We start from the raw sequence: 25,631 nt of genomic DNA, 5'->3' as shown, positions 1-25,631 counted from the left end.
GGGGGGGGGGGGGGGGGATATCTAAAGAATGCTTCAAGCTTCCAATTCTCCAACATAAAACACCCGACTAAGTAGGACTACTTAGACTTTCTCCGAGTTAGTACCTTTTTCCATTTCCTCACAGATAAATAATTCACCCATACTTTCAATTTATAGATGCTAAGAATTTGTATGCAAAACTTCCCATTATCGTCTTGATTTTTGTTGTTTATATTGGTAGTTGAATGGAGAAATAAAGTTTCTTCTTTTCATTACTTTCTATTCCCAGTATGAAGCATTTACAAGAACAATTCTTCCAGCAAATGCAAATAAATGGGAGACAAATATACAAAGACAGTTAGTTAAACATAGTGCGGCCCAATCCCAACTCCAAAGACTAAAATCCAAATACAAGATCATTTGGTCTTTACAGTTCTTCCTTCCATCTCCTTTTTACCAGCTAACAAGAAATCCCCCCCCCCTTCCAATTTGAAAAAAAGAGCCTAAATTTAACTTAACAAGCAAAAACTACAAACTTTGAGCATAAAAACTGGAACTTTCAAGCAAATATCATAACCAAATTTTGCTCACTAAAAATCAAAGAACAGACCAAAACAAATTCAGTAAAACCCCAATTCAAAAATCAACTGTTTATCCCTCAACCAGTATGAGCTAAATTCAGTAAACTCGAGAAAGTGAAAGTCAAAAGTCAAAGAGTACCCAAATCTCTAGGGTTTTTACAAAGAAAATAAAGGAGAAACAGATTTATACCTTCCATTACGTTGAAAAATTCGAAATTGAACTGAAATTGGCTTCAGATCCTCAGCTTATTGCTCGGAAAATACCAAGTCTCCGATGAACTCTCCCATTTCCCAACTTTCTCTCTCTAAACAAACACTCTCTCTCTTATTGTCTGACCATAATAAAGAACTATAAAATTTATTCCGTCGTTTCATAAAGAATAACCTAGTTTAACTCGATACGGAGTTTAAAAAAATAAATAAGACTTTTGATCATGTGGTCCTAAATTAAAGTTACGTCAAATATATAAAATTGTCTTTTAATCTTCTAATTTTTAACATATCACATAAAAAGCTGTTATCAAAAAAAGAAAGAGATCATTTTTTTTTGAAACAGACTAAAAAGAAAATGAGGTATTTTTTTTTTAAACAGGGGAGTAATTAAAATATAAATATTCCATTTTATTATTTCTAGGTAATAAAATTATTTATTACTACCATACACTCGCTTTTTCTTTTTTTTTTCCTTGTAAGAATAAGAAAAAGAGAATAATTATGGGAAGCCTGCAGGGGTGAATTTTCGGTATTATTATAGTTCTGTGAGATTTCAAAACATTTGACTAATAATGACTTGTCTTTTGGACCATAGCTTTTATTACCTTTTTGTCTTGTACACGTTAAAAAAGGAAAAATATATATTCAAACACTAATTATATTATAAATCAGTTTTCTACATATTAATTAAGTAATTAATACTGCTATAAATATGCAAAATTTGTTTACATATAGTATTTCATTTTAGAACACAGGTAGTTCAATCAAATCTAAAATGAATATTAAATACAACTCTTACACATCAATTATCAAACTTTGTGTGGACTCTATTCCTGAGCCCTAACAATCACCATGTTATCACTGAATTAGCATAAAGTGTAGCAAATCACCTCAATACTCACCAATAAAGCAATAAGCTGGATGACAAGCTAGAGAATTTAACAATTTCCAGAGTCAAAAAGTTTGCATTAATAAATCATAAATGCAAAGCTATTAGAACTGAATTTGTCAATAAATAAATAAAAAGTAACAGTCTAGGTTCAACAAAGCTCTAAATATGAACCTTACAACTTTATCAGCCGAGGTACAAAACAAGATAAGACATTACAGACAACCAAATAAGAGAAAGAAACTGATTCAACCACCAAACGATAGAGAGCATTACATTCATCCAAAGGTACAGCGTAACAGGATAAATTTGTAAAAAGAAACCATTATCCCAAAGCTGACCCAGATCTGATGAATGTTTGGTCTTTTTTCAAAGTTTTTCTTAAAAAAACAACTTCAGGAGAGGGAAATCACTTGGCCATCATGACCTTAACAAACTCATCGTAGTTAATTTGTCCATCGCCATCGACATCAGCCTCTCTGATCATTTCATCAACTTCTTCATCAGTAAGCTTCTCACCAAGGTTAGTCATCACATGACGGAGCTCAGCAGCAGAGATGAACCCATTCTGGTCCTTGTCAAACACTCTGAATGCCTCCTTTAGCTCCTCCTCTGAGTCTGTATCCTTCATCTTCCTGGCCATGAGGTTCAAAAACTCTGGGAAGTCGATGGTTCCATTACCATCAGCATCCACTTCATTTATCATGTCCTGGAGCTCAGCTTCAGTTGGGTTCTGTCCCAACGACCTCATCACAGTCCCAAGCTCCTTAGTTGTAATGCAACCTATTCAAAACAACAATATCAGCATACTAAACCAGAAGGATCAAACTGACTGCATTTCTTTTCCAGTACAAACTTTCAAAAGAAGAATCATACGTAAAGTTAACCATACCAGATAATTCAGAAGGTTACATCCACGTGTGGGTTTTTTTTTTTTTTGGGGGGGGGGGGGGTTGACTAACTAGAGCCAATGTTCTTTTCTAGGGCCTCTATGTTATGACCAAGTCTAGAAGACACATCTCATATGCTATCTCACAAAGTCAACAGTAAGCAGTTTGATAAATAATTAAATCAAAAAACATAGTGCTATAATACACATATTTCAAACAAAATACATGAATCCTTTAAGATATTTGCATCTTTCTACTACACAAGCAAAACAAGATCCAAAATGTTGCATGTGCAAAGCCAGTTCTGAAGTGGTAACTGATTAAAAAAAAGACGGTCAACACATGTAACAGTTGGAATTCCCAAGAATACACCATCATGTAACACACAAACTATAGCTCTTCCTCAAACAGATATATTATATTTAAACCATCACTTCATCCCCAGCATCCCCTAAAAATTATATTAAATAAAATGGAAAAATGAAACAGCATATATTGGGTCATTTTGGGTAAAAGACATTGAAGTCCGTCAAACCAGATATTTAAACCATTATCTGCAGCATCTTATTTCTAAAAGATAAACTTTTTAAAACCATGGTGTCCAAACTAGCTTTGGTGCACCTCGAATTAATTCCACGAGAAACGTGTCACCTCCCACACCAACATCAAGTACCAAGTAACTCTGTCAATCAAGGCTAGGACAGACAGGATAAAATCACCTAGTGTTTGAATTTGAACATGAGAACTCATGATTCTCAACCCACGTCACTAATGCCAACGATTTGGCTTTATTAAAGTAAATAAACACAAGTAGTACCATTTTAAATGCTTGTAAACTGTAATATAGAATCTACAAGAGATCTATTCATACACGGCTACAATAAAGACAAAGAACCTACATCTACCATTTAAAGCAAGTTGATATCATTATCTATAAAGACGGAAACTTTGGCCCATATACAAGGTACATCAAAATCCTATTTTTTTCCATTTATCCGACTGAATGCTTCGCATATAATCCTCTGATTTGCATTTTCCCACCTCTTATAAACAAAAATCTTCAATATTTCTCAACTAGAGTGTAATAAATTAAAGCACTCAAAATTCAATTAACAAGCTTAAAAATCTTCCATTTTTTCTAATCGGTTACTATGATTCCTACACACCAAATCAACGAAGTTTCGACATCCACAAAATCATCATAATTGTTCCATCAAATCTAAAATCTAAAACATAGACTAAACATGAAGTCAATAAAGACCAGATCTGGAAAATAAAAAATGAAAAAAAAGCTTAGAATCTAACCATCTCCGTCCTTGTCGAATAGGCTGAAAGCCTCCTTAAACTCAGAGATCTGATCATCGGTGAGCTGATCTGCCATTTCTACAAAGAAAGAGAGAGAGGGAGAAGAAGAAGAAAGTTGTGGAATTGAGACAAGACACAAAAAAAATGGCTTTTTTTTTTTTGTTTTTTTAAGCTTCTCGCCTCTTCGATTACAGGGAAAACAGACTACTTTATAATCAAAAAAAAATTAGACTTTTCAATGGCTAATTATATCTAAATATAAAATACCTGTAAATTTAGCCGACTTTCCCGCTTTACCCTTCCCTTATTCTCATTTTTAAAAAAAAAAATAAAATATTACTACCTCCCAATTTAAATTTATTTTAAAAAAATTATGGTTGGCAAGTTTAAATTATTCTACTACAAAAAAAATACATTCTTTGGTGGTGTCGTTCGAAATATAGAAAAAGTCAGTTTAATATTTATATTTAAAAAATAATTTTATTTATGTATAAATCATATAATTTTTCATCGAAAGATTCTGGTGAATCCTTAAATTATTTCTAGGGAAAAAGAGTCTGATATACCTCTCAACTTTGTCATTTAGAGCTGATATACCCCTCAACTTTGTTATTTGGAGCTAATATACCTCTTGTATGAAAGTGCCTCATATATACCCCTACTTGTAAACAAATGGCTCACAAATATCCTTTTCCTCTAACGGAAATGAAAAAATAATAATTTTAATCTAAATTTTTATTATTTTTTTATAAAAAATATAATCCCATATGAGTAAATTTAATCTTCGTCAAACATATTTTTTTTGACTTTTTTTTGTTTCAATGACTAATTTATAATTATTATTTTGATAATCAAATTTATTTATGTTTCACTAATATTTTTGTAAAACTTATTGTAGATGACCAAATTTTTTCTTCGAATACGAAATTAAATTACAATAAATACAAAAAAAATAGTTTAATTTTTTTTTTAAACTAAGGAATGAAAGAAAAAAATAAAATAAGAATAAGAAACTCAAATAATTATAATAAAAGAAGTCAAAAAATAATTTATGCATGAAAAAAATTAAAATATACCTTGAACTTTGATAGAAGAATCAAATATACCCCTAAATATTTTTTTTAATAAATTAGAAGTAACAAATATAAATTTAAAACTAATTTTTTAACTTCCGTTAAATAAAGGGTATATGTGAGCCATTTTGTAACGGCAGGGGTATATGTGAGCCGTTTGTATAACGGTAAGAGCATATATGAGTCACTTTTATAACGAGGAGTATATCAGCTTCAAATGACAAAGTTGAGGATATATCAGACCCTTTTCTGCCTTATTTCTAGCTCAGTTCTTTAGTCATGAGACTTTGCCACTTAATCAACCAAACATGTAGAATAAGTCTATATTTGTTGTATATATACTATTTTTTCGGTCCACTTTCAATTGTTATGGTTTCTATTTTTAGAGTCAAACTATAAGAATCTTGACTAACATTTTAAGATGTATTTTTTTCATCATATTGATTTGCAATTTATAGTACTTTTCATATAGTTTTTCAATATCTAAAATTTTTTTTTATTTAAAATATCGAATTAATATAATCTAAAACTTTAACTTTAAAAATTTGTCTCCTTCAAAAAATGCAACATGACAGATAAAAGTGGATGGAGGGAGTAGTAGTGGTTCTATAGGAATTTGTTCCTCTTTTCTTTGATGAGTCTATTATTTTGTCCAATCATATTTTATTATGTAACTTATAAATAAGATAAGCATATGATTTTACAGTTAATATTGTGTAACAGGAGAAGCTTAGTGGAATCATTAATGTTTGTATGTTGTATATATGTTCATGCTTGCAACTGATTTCACTGTAGTATGTAATCTGTATGGTGTTGGGTGAGTTGCATGTGTCTCTGTTTGCTGGTTCACAATATGACAGCTACTTTTATATAAATGATACATGTTAGGGTAAAGGTAAAACAATGCAAACTCAAATATGCAGCTGATGTCTCTAATACCTGTTGAAATTTTATATTTTGTCTTTATGTTGTGTGTTGATTGTTGAAAATACAAGGCAGTTTTTGGTGAATCAGTGTAGACAGTGTGTGTCAAGCAACAGCTTCACCCATAACTTTACAAGTACTTTCACTCAATCAAGTATGGACTCTATTCCTGAGCCCTAACAATCACCAGTTATCGGTGCAAATTTTCTGCAGTAACTGAGATAGCTGCACTTACAGTCCTCCATCGCTGTCCTAAAGTGTGTTGAGCCAAATCACCCCAACACTCACCAATAACATAATCAAGCAATTGACAATTTGTAAGCTGCATGACAGCTAGAGACTTTTACAATTTCCAGCCTCAAAAAGTTTGCATTAACGAATCATAAATGCAAGCTATTAGAACTGCATTAATCAACAAGTAAAGAAAAAGTTACAGTCTTCGTAGATTTCGTTCAACAAAGCCCTAAATATGAACCAGACAACTCTAAGACTAGAGAAGACATCACAGACAACCAAATAAGAGAAAGAAACTGATTCAACCACCAAACACAGAGGTACAACCTATCCGGATAAATTTGTAAAAGGAAACCATTATCCCAAAGCTGACCCAGTCTGAAGAATGTTTGGTCTTTTTACACAGGTTTTCTTAAAAAAGCAAAACTTCAGAAGAGGGAAATCACTAGGACATCATGACCTTAACAAACTCATCGTAATTAATTTGTCCATCGCCATCGACATCAGCCTCCCTGATCATTTCATCAACTTCTTCATCAGTAAGCTTCTCACCAAGGTTAGTCATCACATGACGGAGCTCAGCAGCAGAGATGAACCCATTCTGGTCCTTGTCAAACACTCTGAATGCCTCCTTCAGCTCCTCCTGAGTCTGTATCCTTCATCTTCCTGGCCATGAGATTCAAAAACTCTGGGAAGTCGATGGTTCCATTACCATCAGCATCCACTTCAGTTATCATGTCCTGGTGCTCAGCTCAGCTCAGTTGGGTTCTGTGCCAACGACCTCATCACAGTCCCAAGCTCCTTAGTTGTAATGCAACCTATTCAAACCAACAATATGAGCAAACTAAACCAGAAGATCAAACAACGTATGCTTCTGACTGCATCTTTTACCAGTGCATACTTTCAAAAGAAACCAAATGTAAAGTTAACCATACCAGATAATATCACCTAGTGTTTGAATTTGAACATGAGAACTCGTGATTCTCAACCCACGTCATTGACCACTAGGCCAAGGATTTTGCTTTATTAAAGTAAAAAAACACAAGCACCATTTTAAATGCTTGTGAACTAATACAGAATCTGCAAGAGATCTACTCATACACAGCTACAATAAAGACAAAGAACCTATAACTACCATTTAAAGCAAGTTGATATCATTATCTATATAGACAGTAACTTTGGCCCACATTTAAAAAAATAATCAAATACTAATTACCGATACAGGGTCAAAGATTCACCATCGTTACAAATAAATAAAGAAGTTTTCAAAGTACAAGTGTTCAAGCAATACAATGAATGGTCATAAATCAAACAAAATATGCAAGTCACCTGAATCCAAATACTGTGGAATATTCCTTTCCATTGCTATGTTCAACAAGGATTAGTAATAGTAAGAAGCCAAATAGCCTATCCGGTATATCAAACTAGCATACATGCCAAATTGAGGAAGCGTAAAAGAGAGGAAACTAGGCGGAGGTTTACAAAAATAGAACTTTGTCTCGATATTTATTTTCCATAGGAACACCTAAGGAGTAAGTTTTACATGCCAAAAAGTAGATTGTTTATCTGTAACAAGTGAATCCCTTTTTCTCTCACTATCTCCACAATTGCTAAGAAAAATTCTCAAGAAATCAAATAGAACTTATTCTTGAAGTATAAGAACTCGTCGCACTGACAAATGCACAACTAAATAAGAAAAAAAGAATACTAACTAGTTACCCACGTCCTAAATGAACGAAACCAACTTGAACATCTATTCATTCATACACTAACAAAGAAAAAAAATGTTTCAGAAAAGAAACTCGAAGGATACCTCCTGTTCTCCCAATTTTCTAGCTATCCACATTTTCTTTTGAAGTCACTGGAACTTGAACTTGAGCCTGACTTGTGTGGTTTTCTTTCTTGACTACAACATCACCAGTAACTACACCTGTCTCTTGAGGCAACTCAACTGCAAGATTTGGCTTTTCGGTGGTAGTTACCTTATCTTCTTGTTTTACAACTTCCTGATCTATTTTGCCTGCATCAGCTTCACTTCTTCCAGATACAACAATTTTCTTGAGACTTGATTCGGAGTTCTTAGATGAGCTAGCTTCACGTGATTCAGTTTTTAATGCTTGTTGAAGGCTCGTGTTTGTTTTATCTATATCATTTTTCATGACTTGTTTCACAGCTGAGTCTGCCCCCACATCCTGTGAATGTAGAGAAGCTCCTTTTCGTTTGGATTCTCTAACATGCACATCATCATCAATTGAATCATGAAGGACGCGTCTGTCAGCATTCTCTTCAAGGGTCTGCTTATTAATCAAATCAATGTCTCCAGTTGGTCTTGGTTCAAGAGTTGGTAGTCCCATCTCATGGTCTTTCAAACTTGATACCTTATGAACTGGTCCATTTTTCGAACTCTCTGATTCTTCAGTTGCCACCTTAGCATTAGATGTCTTAAGAACAGACTCAGGACTCCTGGGAGAGGTTATACTAGGAGGAACTTCTTGAACTTTTGACACATTCAAGCTTTCTGTGGTCCTTGCTTTCTCTGCTGAAACAGGTGCCTCCTGTATATCAGAATTAGATTCACTTAGACTCATTTAAGATCCAAATAAATGCGAAGACATAGTACAGGTTGAACTATACTGATAACTCCCATGTTTCAACCCTAACATCAAAAGCTTTGAGAGCAAGAAAGGAATCAGAATTTGAGGTGTAACGGCTATTTTAGTCATATCTTAGCTATTCTTGTAGTTACTATAAATAGCTATATTTATGGTTTAATTCATTAGCTCGCCTTTGATAATGAATGATGATGACTGTCATAAGTAGGAGTATTGTCCCAAACCTCTTCAATTGAAGAGTTCGGAACCTAAATAAGCCACAAAAAAATAAAAGTGACCAATATAAGCCACTATTTAGGATGTAACAAAATAGGCTTAGTGGAAGAAAAAATTCCACTTTATCCAATATTCCAAACGTTTTCCGTTAGTCCATAACGAGTATATTTTAATATATAACGGAATTATTTCTTTCACTTTATAAAATGTAAGTTTTTCTTGCCCTTTGAAAATTGAACTTTTTCTTGCACTTTATAAAGCGGAAGAAAAACTTACATTTTACAAAGAGGAATATTTTTCAAGTTTTGCTCTCCTTATGATGCTTTTGTAGTGTTTGTCATACAATTATATTGATTTGACATATCATAAAAATAAAAAAATTATTACACTATGTATTTTTATTTTTTTAATTCTGGAAGCTCTTCCAAGCTCTATTTAAAGACATTCAGACATAGCACATTCAACATCTTTAGTTTTCTATCATTCTTCATTTTAATCACAAAATAATGTCTTCTTAACTAAAAGTTAGAGTTTCGATTTATTAGGATGGCGAAATTATACATGATGGAAATACCGTTTATTATAATTGTCCTTCCAAACACAATGCTAAATATTCAATTAATGTCAAATATCATATATTTCTTTCACCAATTTATAAAAGAATGGGGTATAAATAGTATTATTATGATTATAGTCGGAAAATACCTACTTCATTTTTATCACAAGGACAAGTAAATTTTGGAGAGTGACAAATCGTTGACCGACTTAGATCAATTAATAGATAATATATCTAAAATAGAATATACATATATTCAATATTTAAAGATACAATGAATAACGAGAATAACAAATACAAGGAAAAACTTACTGAAATAATTATAGCGAAAAGACAAGTATTAGTACATAGGCAAAATAGACTTAATAATAACATATTCGCCAGAATTTGTAGAAAATCTATAATAGCACAGAGAAAAACTATTTTTTATCTAGAAATACAAATAGAAAGTTTAGAATATGAACTTCAATACAATCTATAAATGAATAAAAAAGAATACGCGATAGATGAAAAAACATATGAAAACTATGATGGATTAAAAATAAAAATAATATTTTCTAATCTAGGAAGAAGATATAAGAAAACAGGTGACAATCCAAATTTAATGTTAGAAAAAGAAACGGTAAAACTAGAAGATAGTTTAACTGCTATGATAAGAATAACAAAAGAAAATGAAGAAATAGATAGGAAAACGGAAATCGAAAAAATAAAACAACAAGCAAAAAGGGAAGTACAACAATTAGAAGAAGTAAAAAATACTAAAATAATAGAGCTAGAAAAAGAGCTAGCAATATTAAAAGAAATGTATGAAATTAAACAAAGAGAAAAAGAATAAAAAACAAAATTAGCAAATGAGATAATTAAATACAAGAAAAATTGCACTTAGAAGACGAATTAGAAGAAAAAGAAGAAAACAGCCAAGATAATCTACCCGAAATAAGAATTGATGAAATAAACAATGATGATCTAGAACAACATTCGGAAACAAGCGAAACATAAACGGAAATTTTAGCAAATATAGATAATGCAAGGAATTTAGAAATAAATACAGGAGGCGTAGATATGGATGAAAAACCTAGCACATCAGGAGTAAAAAACCCAAAAAGTTCAAATCCGAAATATTATAATTAAAACTATGGACACTATGATAGAGAAAAAACTATATGGGATAAAAGATTGAATAAAAAATGGACACCTAAACCAATAACTGAACAACATAATTTTCTAGATTTATACTGTGTAGAAGATATAAATAAAGTGTAAGAAATAGTTTCATTATATATTAAATTATAAACGTTATGGGACTAACGGAAAATGTTTGGAATATTGGAAATGAAATTTTTTCTTCCACTAAGCCTATTTTAGTTACTTTCTAAAATAGTGGATTATTTTGGTCACTTTTATTTTTTTGTGACTTATTTAGATTCCGAACTCACAGAGTTTGTCACTCCATTCGTACTGTTTAACTAGTAGATAAGCACTAGAAAAAATAGGATTGGAGGAGAGAGTTATTTTCAGTCCTACCAGTATGAGACTATGAGTTACCAGTCGACTTTAGACATCACATTCAACCAGTTTAACAAAAGCATCACGAATTGTAGGATTGGATGAATAGTATGGTTGAGATTCAAAGAATTTGAGATGTATAATCTAAACAATATATTAGGTTAAATTGGAACATGATTTGTTTCCAACAGTTCTTTTGGCCTATATTTCATCACTTCACATCCAACTTAGTCTTTGGTTTTTATCATCATATGCCATTAAACATAATTGGATTAAGTAATGGAGAATTAAAAAAAGAATATCAAATTTAAATTATCTCAAATAAAGAAACATTTTTAAGAGAAAAGCTAAATAAAGTATATAAAACATGATAAAAACTAAGATCTTGGTATAATTTAGTCCAAATAGATTAAAGAATATGCATGATAACTCTGTTCATCTGTAAAAGGATATGCATGATAACTCTCTTCATCTTTAAAGAGATTAAAGAATATGCATGATAAAAGTTTTTGCAATTTATAGTACTAAATAGGACATATACTAATTACTTACTTCAGTGGAAGACTTCGAATCAATTGATGTCTGACTATCTGCTACAGGCACCGGAAGAGCACTTGCACTGCCAAAGACTTCATCGTGGTTTGATATCTCCAACTTTGCAACATCAAGCTCATGTTTGTCAGTTATTGCCTCCCTCAGCCGCAATTCTTTGGAATCTGCTGATGAAAATATTTGTTCCTTCTTCGGAATGGACTTCTCAATGTCTCGATTATTTGCCACAGGTTCCCTCTCAGAGGCATGCCCCGTTTCAGATTCTAGAAGCAGATCTGAAGCAATTGAGGAGGAAGAAGTATTTTTCTTAATTGAAGGAGGACTGGCATCATAAATAGGTTCCAAATGTGAACTCTCCTCCACTGAACTGCTTGTGATGTTCAGATCTGACACATTCGGCGAAGGATGCTCAGAGATGGTTTCAACATGGAACGTCGATTCCTCTGAACTTAATCTCACCACTACTTTGTCAGCAAAGATCCTTTCACCTACTTCTGATGAGGAGGAGGAGCTTGACTGACTACTGCATTTTTGTTCAGATGTTGCTGACTTTGAACAAATTTTAGACGGATCAAGTACTATGGAACTGGCTGCTGTTTCTTCATGGAATACATTTGGTACCAAATCATGATGATTTTCCACATTTGGTAGTGTAAAATCAGTGTCATCGAGTTCAATATCTCTCTTATCAGATGCACCTAGGACCAAACATTCTACTTCTTCGGAGGATTGGCTTCCATGTCCAATATCCTCGGTAGCATGCTCTATCTTAGATATCAGCTTTGGTTCCTTGAAGATATGTTCATCTGTTAGGTTTTTGCCTTCCAGTTCTTCATTCAGGTTCTTGTCTTCTACATCTTCCTCAGTGAGGTTCTTGTATTCCAGATCTTCAATTGAGCCCTGTGACTCTGTTTCAAGAACAGAACTTACTTTGGAATCACTGAGATCGCTGGGGTGCCTTTGTAATGGTGAATAACTTGTTCCTTCAGCAGCCATCACATCAGGAACAAAGTAAGGTCTAAAACGGGTATCTTTCTTGTTCAGCCCAAAGATTGAGGGCCCAACATTAAAACTTTCATGCCTCCTAAAAAATGTCTCTTTTGGTTGAGATGTGATAATCTCTTGATCGAAAGCGTCTCCTGTAAGATCAGGTTTTTCTTCACTTGGGTCATAAGGAAGATCAAATGGGTTCCGCTTACACCTTGGCAACAAAATAGATGGAGCTGATCCAGGGATAGGAGGCAGTCCAGGACCATAGTTATCATTAGGAAGATCAAAAGGGTTTTGTCTTGCTGTTGAAATGGGAGGCATGAAATCAACAGTTACCAAGTCTATTAAACTCTTTTCATCTGTAAAACTCATGTTCTTTCGTGATCTTCTCCTTGCAATAAGACTCTCCAATCGTTGATTCCTTTCTAGCTCAGAGGTTCCCAAGTCCATCAGATTTCTCTGATCCTCCTCCGTCCATGTAATAGCAGACTTTGGACCTTCTGTATCTCGTGTTTCCTCTTCTTCATCATCTTCATTCTCATCATCTGCAACTTCTACTTCTTCCTGGTCTTCAGAAACATCATCATCAGATTCATCATCGCTCTCGGAGGACTTGGTTGAACTTTCTGAAGGAGCATGAGAAACATCATGTGACAAACCGACAGGTTGGGGATTGTCTTCCTCTAAAAGTGGATGGAGCTCATCAAGCATTGGCATAATATCAGCTACTGAAGCATCTGGAGAGGAACTCTCTGCTCCATCAGACCCTGAATATAAGGCCTCCTCCCTACGTTTCCAAGGTGATCCGGGAGGAGAATCAAAATTAGCCCTCCTAGAATCAAAGGAATCAACTGATTTGTCATTATCAAACTCAACGCTCTCTTCATCAACCTTCGAAGTAGGAGAACACTGGTCCTCCGTAAGTTCAGCATCACTAAATTTGTCTTCATTTTTATGCTCATAAAACTCCCTTGCCACTTGCCCAGTAACTCCACCAACTAACACTCCACCAATTAGAGCAGAATGATCACCAAATCTTTTACCCCTATGAACCTCACTACGCGTTGATTGGTCTACTTTATCCCTCTCTTGATCACTATATCTCTCGGTGAAGTAACTATTGTCACTTTCAACAAGAATAGCATCTCGTGTTTCCAAAGGCACAATATGATCAGTTGTGTTTTCTTCCCATTCAAATACAGGTATATTAGGCTGACCATAACTTAGTAAAGTTCCAAGCAGTGCAGCAGTGCAAACAAGAATAGGGGAGACAGACACCAAGATTGAAAACACAAAAGGAAATGATCTGTACATAAATACCAAGAAACACAACACACCCACAAGGAATGGATGATTCCTAACTGTCCTATAACACACTTCAATAGTAAAGATTACAGCTTTCCTCATTTTAACTTCAATCTTTCACAACCCAATACCTAAAATGAAGCAACTTCCTCAGAAATGGGATCTGAATATCTAATTTTTCTTCACTGTACCCACCTAGTTCTTGTCAAAAATATGAACTAGAATCAATTCCCTTCTAGATCAAGACAAAGAATGAAAATCCCACCTTTACAAATCAATTCAAACACAATTATAAAATTCCTGCAAACAAACCCAGAAAAGATTTTCATATTGAATTAACAATAATAGATTAAACAAAGAGAATTAAGAAAAGAATATGCATACCAGGGTTGAAATATAGATCAATTTGAATAGTCCACAAAAACCCGTCAACTGTTTGGAAGATTAATGGATCATAGAGCTCGCTAATAGGGATGAAAATCCAACGGCAAAAATAGAGATTTGATATAATAATGGAGGATGATCATCACTCGTCGTTAGATTTGTTTGCCAACGCGTCTTGTAGTTTAGCTACTTATTTTAATAATAATAGTAGTAATAGTAATAATCAAGTACCCATTACCAATTATTCATGTTATCATTGAATTATTACATAAGAATTGTGAAGACCGGATCATCGTTATGTATTGTAGGGTAGATATAATGTTTGGCTAGATTATATTGTTTGTTGTTGTTTAGTAACATTTTAATTTTTCGGTTTGATTGTATTGTATTGTAATTTATAAATTTATTTAAATATCCTTAATTATTTGACTAGGTCCAAATAATTAAGGTAAAAGGTAAAATAATATTTTGAAATATTAGGTAAAGATATAATTGGAGAAAGAAATTAAGTAACTATGGGAACACACCAAATTGGTTGTTCCATAAAATAATGGTTTTCATTATTACGTAACAACGAAATTTAACAATACTGTATAATACATTTTAAGTAACAATCAAAACAAAAATTGTAGGTATATGAATAACAATGATCCAAAGACTGTGTTTCGAAAATATTAAATCATTGTTATGCTAAAATCAATAAAGAAATAAAAAAGTAGGCATGTTTTTTGCCATTTGAAATAAAATTAAGAAAATAAACTATGTCAAATAAATTTTAAAATAATATTATTATTGACTTTCAAAAGACGAGATACATTAATAGCTATTTGTAAATTATATTTGTGAAAGCTAACATATGAATCGGATGTTTATAAATTGCATTTGTATGACTTGATTTATGTAGACAATTAATAAAATGATTGTGTTTCTTAAATGTTTTTTATTGAAAAATTATTTTTAATATGTGATTTAAGCTAACATTGTCTCTCATATCATCATCATTTACCCCAACTTACTGTAGATCGTATTTGATCACATACTGATTTTTATTTTTATTTTCATCGATTTTCGAATACTAAATTTCTTATTTTAAAAAAATAAAGTAGAAAATTACACAACAAATAATTCACATCATTTTTTTAATTAAAAAATGGTACTCTGTTTTGCTAATGTTTAAAATGAAGCTTTCTCTTTTAGCCTATGGTTTTCGTCTGAAGTTCCATTCAATGTCCTAAATTCTTCAAGTTAACAGTTATTTTTTGAATACATAAGTTTCATAGCATTCTTCTTGTTCATAAGTTTGTCGATATGTCGATATCGATAAAGCGTTGACAAGAAAATCAATAAGGCGTCGTAATTTGCTGCTCATTTCACAGCAAAAGTAGCCAACAAGGACATCCTCAAAACATTTCAGCCATAATCACATCAACCATAGTATCAGAACACACTGTAGGCCTCAACAAGAAAAGGCAAGCCTTTGAAATTTGGTAATTTCTGCCTAGTTGTCTCTCATTCTCTTTTTTTTTAAAATACAAACATGGTCAAGACATGAAATACATAGGAATCTAAAAGTTGAAATGATGATCTAGCTGATCCAACAACTAGTTGAATACAATCCTATGCAAATGGATTTCCGCCAATAGCAGCAACTTGACCGTGTGTCGGCACATTCCTGCACAAGGAACAATCTAGTTAACAGTTAAGATAATGGATACAATCCAGAACTGCACTATACAGAAAGCAAACTCTTCAAGATTTTTTACACTATCCAACATGCATATTTATGAGAGCTTGCATTAGTGGACTGCTCATACAAAGGATCTCTTTGATCTTTCAAACAATGGGCACACATTGAATGAAATGCTTTCTTTTTATTTATACTGTTTTCTGGAAAGATAAAATATCTAATAATAGCTCCATTTTGTCTAATGAACGAGGAGATGTCGTGTATTGATTCATGGGTGATTGTTTGGGCACGACTCCACTACTTCCCTACCAACATTGAGAAAACAGATGTTTTGGCTACTCATTTAAGTGCAGTTCAACTAAGCTTCTGTCTAACGAGCTAACCTTAAAGTTGAAGACTTGCCAAATTACCACAGTACAGATTTCACTCAGAGAGTGACTCCTCAAAGAATATATAATACATCTGTATCTAAAAAAGACTCCTCTTTGAGTGGCATCTGATAGGATTAACCAAATACACTTACAGGGGTAAATTTCTCATCCTGTGGCAATTTTCATATTACCTTCTTCTTGTCTTTAGGCATGCAAATACTCCTAAAAAGGTAGTTTCCCTTTCTCAAGTTATCTGCTTTAAGAAGGCATCCACACATCACACCAAGCAGCCACAAAACACACATACATATTTCAGCAACAAAATCTTCCAGGCTTTCTTAAGCACCTCCTTGTTGCCAGTTCTGCCCACTCCATGCAATACAATTTTATTTGAGAGATACCAGCCCCACTCCCTCCATATAAACTCAACACCTCTTTCTCCCAAGGAAAATACCAATGCGGGATGGTCTTCCTAAAATTTTATCTCACATGCTCTCAGTCATCCCATTTCAAGGGGACCCCACATGATGCCCCAATCATCCAGCTTGAAGTGATTGGTGCCGTGGATAAAGACTAAGCACTTGCAGATACGTGTTCTCCAAGGATGTTCCCCCAAAATATACACCTCTATAGAATTGTACTCTAGTAGCACTAACCCACATTATATCTAGTGCATCTTCAAATCTTCTATTCCTATATGTATTCCCCCTTCTACAAACTCACTCTATAAGAATTATCCCACCCTACAACCATATTTTGAAAATGGCAATCTGCCCCACCTTAGAACAATTAATTATTCTTCTGATCCATATTTCGTAGATATTACCCTTCCATAAATATTCTCCTCTTGAGAAAATCTCCACGATTCCAGAAGTGCTGCCTTGAAGGTGTGCAACTAGAATTCAAAACCCCCATCAAGTGTGAACCAATCATATGTAAACCTGACACTGCTTCAAACCGCAAACCATACCGCCTCAGATAGATGCTGAAGTTCTTTTTTTTTTTTTTAACAAAGTGATAAATTACATAAAAAGAGGGCAAACCCCTACCCCCACCATACAAAGTATACCAGAAAGATAGAAAACATTACAAAAAGTGAGGATGAAGTCGTATTTCCTCTTCCATCACCATCTATCTCAAGCCCCTCAAATTCTCCATCCATCAGCCTATCCATAAGTCTGTGTAGTCCCTTAATCCAACACGAGATTCTAAAGGATACAAGGGAACACGTTGTTCAACTCCTCTCGAACTTCGAAAAAGCTTTCGAAATCTCCAAAATGAAGGAACAAAGAAAGATTCTTCTTAACAGAATCAGTATCAACTCTAAGACCTGCATAATCATTTTAACCACTATATATGTCCCTGCAATTAGATTCAGCAGCCAGACACTTATCTACCACAAAAAATCTGGTGACAACACGAACTGTCACTAGATTAACTCGGCCTCTAACAATCCCCATCTACTTCTTGTATGTTAACTGTACTTTTGTACTTTTTATCATAAGCAATTCAACAGCACCAGCATTCTTGTGGAGACACAAAATTCTCACCAGACAGCAGATATCATATAATCCCAAAATACACACACAAGAACAAAATAGCAATTAAGTGGAAAGCCTGTCAAAGTGTCAAATATGTTCAAGCATCTTCATAGTAGAGGACCTGTCCATTATGTTATATCTAGCAAGTAGAGAGCTAATATTTCTGGTGAAATAAGATTTCACAAGAAATTTTTTGCATATTGGTTACAAGGAAAATGGAAAAAGTAGAATGACTCACGATATTTGATTGCCAGCTGGTTGTGAGGAAACAAATAATGTTCCTACAGAGAGAGGACATATTTGAGAGGCTGAAAGTTTGACAGAAGAAAAGACTTCTTGAAAAAGTAAACATCACATACCATGCTGTCCAGCAGGACCATAAGCTGTTGCTGGGTTCTGAGGAAACCAAGATTCGGTCACACCACCAACAAAAGAAGATGACATCCCATCACTTGGCAATGCAGCCTGTAATGAGCTCATGTCCCAGTACTGCGGCTAGAATAAATGATTCACATTAGGATGCATCAAAGGAACAGTCTTTTTTTTAGGAAATCAAGTTTTAGAAGACATTCTGTGTGTGACAGTCCCACATTGCTTGACGGTACAGGGTTATTGTCTTCTTACATTGGTTTCCTCATGAGCTACTTTTGGGCTTGAATCAGGCTCAACGTCTACTTCATTACATGGCATCAGAGGCAGGCTCAGAGAGAAAGGGGGGAGGGGGTTAGAGTTTTTGTCTCCTTACATGTTTTTGGACAATCCTTACCTCAAGAGCTAGACTTTGGGATTGAACTAGAACCACCTAAGGCCTATTTTCTTTACAATGTGGCCTGAAATTTAGCCTAGATTCCTAGTGTAAATATCAGATAGACCATTTGCAGTACAACATAGGAAGCCTCCTTTAGTATTTAAAGGAAGCAATTGACCCCTAAAAGTTCATCTTTTTTCTTGGAGGGGAGTGCTGTCAAGGGAAATTTTTCTTGACGTAGATGGACCAAAAACAAAATGTCAAATTCTCACACTATATTTTTCAGAAAACAATATAACGAAAAATGTGATTTACCATATTGCTGCATTCCATGTCAGCATCGTAAGGGAGATCAAATGGGTTGTTGGACTTCTGCTCATTTGCATGTGAATGCACTCCTGTCTGTTAATAAGAACCTTATGTGTAAGAAGCAGGAAATAGCATACTGATATCTAGATGTTTAAAAGAGTGGCCACGCAGGAAAGCACAGGTGAGAGAATTAACTGACCGCTACAGGAAGAGTGGACAATCCAGAGGATGAGGCACTGACATATGATGGAAAACTGGTAATAGGATATCCACTATCCAGCACAGCTCTTTGAATTTGACCTGTCGCTACATTCTGCGGAATAGAAGTCTTTAAAAGCAAAGGGCAGAAGCAAACTCATAAATTTTAACCATACTAGGAAGATAATTACCTCTACTCCTCTTAAGCCCATGTACTGATCATCAACTAGATCATGGTTCATTACAACTTGTTCCTTACTATTAGGCAAACTCTTGAGAGCTAAGTGGTCATTAGAAACATCAAAGGCACTCCACAACTGCCAAAGACGAGTAAATATTATCCGACCTCATAAATTAAAGGGTTTCACATCAAAATAATAATAAATTAACCAGAAGTTGTCAAAAGATGATTTTCAACTCATAAATTGCTTATGCCACTTCCCAAACTCAATAAGAGTACACTTACGTCAGTACTTCTTGCACTTGGAGTTACTTCAACATTCAGCACACCTCCATGAAATGGAGCAGGCATTGATAAATCTAATGCACAAGCAGTGGAGTCTCTAACGGCTGGCCCATGAGGGGCAGATTCCATAGGTGATGGCCATTGCATGACGGAGAAAGTTGGGTCCGAATTCGATTGAGAATCACCCTTTAATTGAATCTTGTTGGAGGTAAAGTTATTACTTCCAGTGAATGTCACGTGCTGAGGCACATCAAATGTTGCCCATCCATCATCCACATCCAATGACTTCTCAGTGACCAATTGTTGCTGTGTCGTTTCAGGTAAAATGTCAAAAGAATTATGGCCATAAGCAGGTGTTGGTGCCAGGGTGAACTGTTCGATGCCTGTTGTTGCTGCATGCCGCTGCATATCAAATGTTGCCCATCCTTCATTTTTGGAAGTGACTTCACATGATGGTTTTTCATCAGCACTTGCAGCTGAAGGCAGGTTTGGCACCTCCGAGAAAAAGTCCAAAGATGAAGGTGGGAGAGTGAGCGATGGTTGATGTGAATTACCAATTGGACCAGCAGAAACGGATGGCTGAAATGATGACACTGGCAGACGAGACTTTGTTGAAACTGAAGGTGGAGCGTTTTGAGGAACTGAGGGAGCATTGAATAGATCAGGGCCATCTGGATTTCTGGGTCCCGATGATCGTGGCAAAGAGGGGAAAGTTGACAATTTACTAGAGTGAGTCTCTATTGTTTGATTTGATTCTGAAACAGCATCCGCTAAACAAACAGAATTTACAGACTTAAATGACAAGGAATTGCTGTCGAACGATTCAAAACTTCCAGAAGATGCAGTTCTCTGATTCAACAAATACCATCATGTCAGTTACACAAGGAAATGCTGCAGTGAAAAGAACAAGGAGCCTTCTTCTATAAATCAAATAGAAAGAAATCTGAGTTCCACTTGCATGATCATAATATCCAAATTACATTTCATCGATCATGAATTTAACATGCTCAATGATTTATCTTCCATATGTATCATAATCGAGAACAGAAACCCTTTTTGAAAAAAAAAATTAAAAAAATATAGTAAACCCAAGAGATATGTTCAGTAAGTCTTGACTATTCCACCTCGCTAAAAGCTTCTGTAAGATTGTCACTTCTCAACTCACAAGCAGATGATTGTCAAGTATTATGCCCATCACATTTCCTTTTTTCTTTTATTTTTATGAAAATGGCTATTTTCTTGAGTGACCTTTGGCACCTCCACCTAGAAATCAATCTATTATAATATGTTGAGATAAAAATGTTAAAACTCTCTATATTCTGCCCACATGCTTTGCGAAGGTTCATTGGTTGTTCATGGACAATGAGGGGCCCCTTTTTGTTTAGCTTGGAGAGTCATATTATCATGCCCATTTATGACATGTAAGGACTAAACCAGAAAGAGAAGAAAAAATTCCTTAACAGCATATTCTCATTAGTAAGGACACTATAACCAGGAACTCAAACAGAAAGAGGAGAAAAAGATAACTTAACAGCATGTTCTGATTAATAAGAACACCCCTAATTCAGGGCTTGATATGCTCCACCAATGATTAACCAAGTAATTTGAAGTTTAACCTAGCTAAATAAATAAAACTTAAATGACCTGTGCTCGTAATATTCTTCCAGCATCTTTCTTGACATGCCGTACATCTTCGTATGAAATATCCCTTGAGGTGTCACTTAAGGGACTTCCGATGCCTCTCTGAAAGTTGGGGCTCTGTGCGACAGACCTGAATGGATCACCACCACTAGACACAGAGTAATCTGAAGCTCTGGGATTAGATCCTTCATTACCAAACCTATCATCATACATATGATCACTTAAACGACTAGGACTCAAGAAACTCGACACCTTTCCTTCGTAAAGTCCCCGATCTGATCCTGGCTTTCTAGTGAGTGCTGGTGCATTTTTCCCATAACGTCGTTCTTCATACTGAAAGTCATATGGTGGACTTTGAGAATAGGAATGATAAGAACTTGCTCTCCTCATATCATCGTCGTGGTTTCTCAAGTTCTGACAACTCAATGGATATTAAACACATTAGTCTGGACCCAGTGCTGATTTGAATATTATGACTAAATCATAGCTAGAAGTTTCAAGTAATGTTCTAGTCTAAAGTACTGCATAGACAAAATATTACTCCAGATATAGTACCTGGGTATCTCTAGGAGGTCTATCAGAGAACTGCGCCCCAGCATATTTTTTATCAACATAGACAGTCTTTATAAATTCCCTCACTTTATCAACATTGCTGATGAAAAAAGAAAGTTAGGATTTTGTATCTTGAAGTTGTCAATTTACCAGGAACTTATAATCTACTAATAGTAACTTGCTAATCCAGTACCTGTTATTAGGAAGCCACTGACTTTGAGGGTCCCAACTTTTTAAATATATCTCTCTGGCCCGCTGAAAAAATAAATACAGGACAGAGAATTTTAACTTCAAAGTGAAGAAAAACCAGCAATTATTTTTACCTGTTTTTTAATAGGTAAAGAGTACAATATTTTCACCTGATTACCACCCTGTTGAAGAGCTTCCACTTCTTGGGAAGTAAACTTAGACATGGAAACTGACTTCACACGGTGAGTAAACTCACGACTGCAATGATACGATGAAACATTTTAACTTCCACATCCTGATGTACAGGACTTCAAGTTTACGAACATAGTAGAAAAAACATCACAAACAGATACGAGAGGAACTTAAAATTTTACTTTACCGCTGTTTTTATTCGGACAATGCTTAGACAACGAATTTAGATGAACATCACTAACCTGTTGCACCCTCACCTGATAGTTAAAAAATTAACACAAGGATGGACCTTTTCCTTTTTATGAAGTAATAAGAAAAAGGATGGACATCTTCTTATCACAAAATGCCAAACTAATTTTTCAGAACATTAGTCCAATAGATTTCGGACAGATTGAATCCAGAAGTAGCTAAAATTAACTACTTAGCTGCATGCATATCAGGTAAAATTTTGGCATATGCATTCCGCTGTAGTTAGAACATAGAAGTGCCAATGCATTTTACAATCCTGAAAAGAAGAAACCCTCTTGAATACCCCCAGCAGCTTTACCTACTTTATTTCTGGACTGCGCTGAAAGTATAGAAATTGTACAGTATAGACATAAAGAGGAGCAAGACCCCTCCCCCCCCTCAAACCAGGTTCCCGTACACCTTATATGACTAAAGATGTAAAGAGCATGCAATATGATACACTTACTGTATTCCGCTGCATGTCATGCAGACAAAGGTCCAAAAGTTTGTGCACACATACTGGGGACCCTGCACATCGTAATAAATGCAATGATTGATTGATTCAAAATGAAAACGAGAGCTAAATTTATTGACTAAAATAGTGAACAGAGGATAAACAGATTGGTGACATTAGCTTTTCTACTGTTCATATCAAGGAACTACTCCTCCAATCCTTTTCCCCGGTAACCATAGCTAATAAATTTGTTCCAAATTTTTGTCACTTCAGAATACCAAGGCAGCATTATTTATCCTCAATTTCACTCTTACTACTTCACGAAGGCATATAGTCATTGATTACCCATTTAAGAAAGAGATAAGAGTCAAATACCCCTTATAACTAATATGAAGCAAACAATATGAGAATAATTCTAAGAGGTAAAACAGCACTGATGCATATGTACATTCTACTGGGAAATTGGCAAGAGTGCAATATATATCAATCATACAACCCATCCCGAAATTTGTTTGGGTTTGACTTGATTACATGAACCTCGTATACATTATACTTGATTCTGGTTCATTTCATTTCAATACATAAAAAAATCATCTTTTAGTACAAATTTAACGGTCCAAGAAACTTAAGGTCCTCTTTTTGATAAAGAACTTAAGGTCCTTCAATTCAACACTTGTATCTACCCTATTCACGTCCAGTTCATTCTGGTATTAAAAGTTCTCCTTTAAAGACAAAGTAGAGGTTCTCTTAATGTCACACTTAAACTACCGTATTCACCTGTATTTCATTCATTACTTAAATCTAATCTTTTAACACAAAGTAGGGGTTCTCTCAAATACCTACCTTTCTCATCCCCTTTTCATTCCAATACAAGAGCTTGCATTTTTACCTTATTCATATCCATCTCGTTCTAACAATTATATTTTCAAACAAATTAAAAGTTCTTTAAATACAATTCCCTAACAACAACAGAATGATGAACTATTAAACAAAAATAAAATAAAAGTCAAGTTGAAAATTATAACAAAAGAGATTGAGAAATGAATAGAATAAGAGACCAAGCTATTGCAGTTGATGCATTTGCGATTTGGAGGGAGCTTGAGAAGCCCTCTTATTATCTTCTCGTTCCTCTCTTCTTCTCTCCTGCTACTCATGCTTCTAGGTTTATTTCCCCCAATTGAAAAATTGAATTTCCCCAAACAATTTTGGGGGAAATTGATTGGAAAAAACTAGGGTTTTAAGTATGGATTTTGAATTTTGTCCAAGGAGGAATGAAGAGAGAGGCATGAAGCAGCTCTCTCTCTCTCTCTCCACCTTCAGATTTCAACTTGAGGTTCTTTTTTTTCAATACTGCTGTGATGTGATGTGGTGTGGTCTATATTCAAATTGCTAATCATTTGTTTTTAAAAAGTTTTTGTCATCATATGTTGTAAAAAAAAAAAAACATAAATAATACATCCACTTTTTAATCTGACATAAAGAATAACAATTTTCTCTATTTCAAAAAGCCTAGTTTGATTTAAAATGAAATTTAAGAAAAAATAAATTGTCTTATGATTTTAAATTAAAGTTAGATAAAGTATATTAAAATGTCATTTAAAATATATTACGTCGAAAAAAAAAGAGATCATTTTTTTTTAAACAGACTAAAAAGAACATGAGATTATTTCTTTTTTAACGAAAAAAATATTAATATAATAAATTATATAATAGATAAAAATATTTTTTTTAATTTGTGAAAATGAACAAGTAATTAGAAACAATTATACGAAGGATTTTGCGGCAACTTGAATGGATGGAGTAATAAGGGAAACTTACATAAATATACTATAATAACAAAATATTTACCATTTATAGCAATAATATTTCTTTTTCACTTGATCACTTTTAATTCATTTATAATACAAGTTTAATTCATATTACAAAGAACAATTTTTTATTCATATGTAATACAAATTTTAATGATAAATAATTCATTTATCACACATTTTAATTCACTTATAATACAATGTGTCAAACTTTTACCAAACAAACATAATATATTTTAAAAAATAAGTATAATTAATATATATTGCATACATAATTCACTTTTAATACATATGACAGATTTGACATAATATTGCTATAAATAGTAATAAATAAAAAATATTGCTAAAATCAGTAATTATTCATTAAAATGTATCAACTTATGTAATTTTTCCGAGTAATAAAGGGATATGGCCCAACAAGTTTTGTCGTGTGTGAGAGAAAAGGCAAAAATGGCTCTGGTCTAGTATTTAATTTTTAGCCATCTTTTGCCGTATCTGAAATGTTAGTTTTAAAAAATAACCTAGTTTCAGTTATAGATATAATTGAGATCCACTTTCAAACTTTAGGAAGTTTGGCCTCTTCTTTTCTTACTACGAACTTGAGGCATAAAAGATCGGGAAACTTTTATATATGGTCACTTAAAAATAATTGATTACTTTTTATAGCTATAGTTTGATAATTATAATTTATAGCTACATGTTATATGGAGGAAAGAGGCGAGCGAGATTGGAAGAGAGAGGAGAGAGGCAAGAGAGGGGGAAAAGAGTGGGAGAGAGGCGAATTGTATATGTATATTGGTTAGATAATTGCATAATATACATATGTATTTGTATATATGTCAAGAGAGATTGGGAGAGGGAGAAGAGGGGCGAGCGAGACTAGGAGAGGGAGGAGAGAGGCGAGCGAGATCGAGAGAGAGAGGAGAGAGGCAAGCGAGAGAGGGCAGAGAGTGGGTGAGAGGTGAATTGTATATGTATATAATTGTATATTATACATATACATTTGTATATAGGGCAAGCGAGATTGGGAGAGGGAGG

At 34.1% G+C, this 25,631-nt stretch overlaps 4 protein-coding genes and 1 pseudogene across 6 annotated transcripts in view; all 5 read right to left on the bottom strand.

Annotated features, from left to right (window-relative positions):
- LOC107001960 overlaps positions 1-884 on the bottom strand; it is a 6,339-nt gene extending 5,455 nt beyond the window's left edge. The window contains exon 1 of the mRNA XM_015199907.2: positions 751-884. Within this exon, the coding sequence (XP_015055393.1) occupies positions 751-757 (7 nt within the window). The 5' untranslated portion in view covers positions 758-884. The remainder of the gene's footprint in view (positions 1-750) is intronic.
- An 834-nt stretch (positions 885-1,718) lies between these two features.
- Positions 1,719-4,071, bottom strand: LOC107001961 (calmodulin). The gene is made up of 2 exons (XM_015199909.2): positions 3,858-4,071; positions 1,719-2,445 (listed from the first exon to the last, which is right to left on the bottom strand). Exons 1-2 carry the CDS (start codon positions 3,931-3,933, stop codon positions 2,072-2,074), a joined length of 450 nt encoding a protein of 149 aa, XP_015055395.1. The 5' UTR covers positions 3,934-4,071; the 3' UTR covers positions 1,719-2,071.
- Positions 4,072-6,203: 2,132 nt separating this feature from the next.
- Positions 6,204-6,906, bottom strand: LOC107001962 (annotated as a pseudogene).
- Positions 6,762-14,397, bottom strand: LOC107001959. Its single transcript, XM_015199906.2, has 4 exons — positions 14,210-14,397; positions 11,531-14,125; positions 7,902-8,643; positions 6,762-6,906 (listed from the first exon to the last, which is right to left on the bottom strand). Exons 2-3 carry the CDS (start codon positions 13,925-13,927, stop codon positions 7,921-7,923), a joined length of 3,120 nt encoding a protein of 1,039 aa, XP_015055392.1. The 5' UTR covers positions 13,928-14,125; positions 14,210-14,397; the 3' UTR covers positions 6,762-6,906; positions 7,902-7,920.
- A 1,194-nt stretch (positions 14,398-15,591) lies between these two features.
- Positions 15,592-24,148, bottom strand: LOC107002304 (probable ADP-ribosylation factor GTPase-activating protein AGD14). Of its 3 annotated transcripts, none has more exons than XM_015200266.2 (13): positions 23,844-24,148; positions 22,798-22,859; positions 22,082-22,169; positions 21,916-21,977; positions 21,726-21,822; positions 21,174-21,584; positions 19,530-20,378; positions 19,255-19,380; positions 19,065-19,178; positions 18,872-18,958; positions 18,168-18,303; positions 18,047-18,089; positions 15,592-15,881 (listed from the first exon to the last, which is right to left on the bottom strand). In XM_015200266.2, exons 1-13 carry the CDS (start codon positions 23,937-23,939, stop codon positions 15,827-15,829), a joined length of 2,226 nt encoding a protein of 741 aa, XP_015055752.1. In that variant the 5' UTR covers positions 23,940-24,148; the 3' UTR covers positions 15,592-15,826. The 3 variants fall into 3 exon arrangements, with proteins under 3 accessions (XP_015055752.1, XP_015055753.1, XP_027768130.1); XM_015200267.2 differs by having other exon boundaries at positions 18,168-18,297; XM_027912329.1 differs by lacking the exon at positions 23,844-24,148 and adding an exon at positions 22,291-22,360 and having other exon boundaries at positions 22,798-22,846.
- Between the last annotated feature and the right edge of the window lie 1,483 nt (positions 24,149-25,631).

This window comes from Solanum pennellii, chromosome 10 (genome assembly GCF_001406875.1).
Source record: "Solanum pennellii chromosome 10, SPENNV200".
NCBI classification, from domain to species: Eukaryota; Viridiplantae; Streptophyta; class Magnoliopsida; order Solanales; family Solanaceae; genus Solanum; species Solanum pennellii.
Note: the sequence above shows the minus strand (reverse complement) of the source record. Positions and strands in the feature narration are given on the sequence as shown.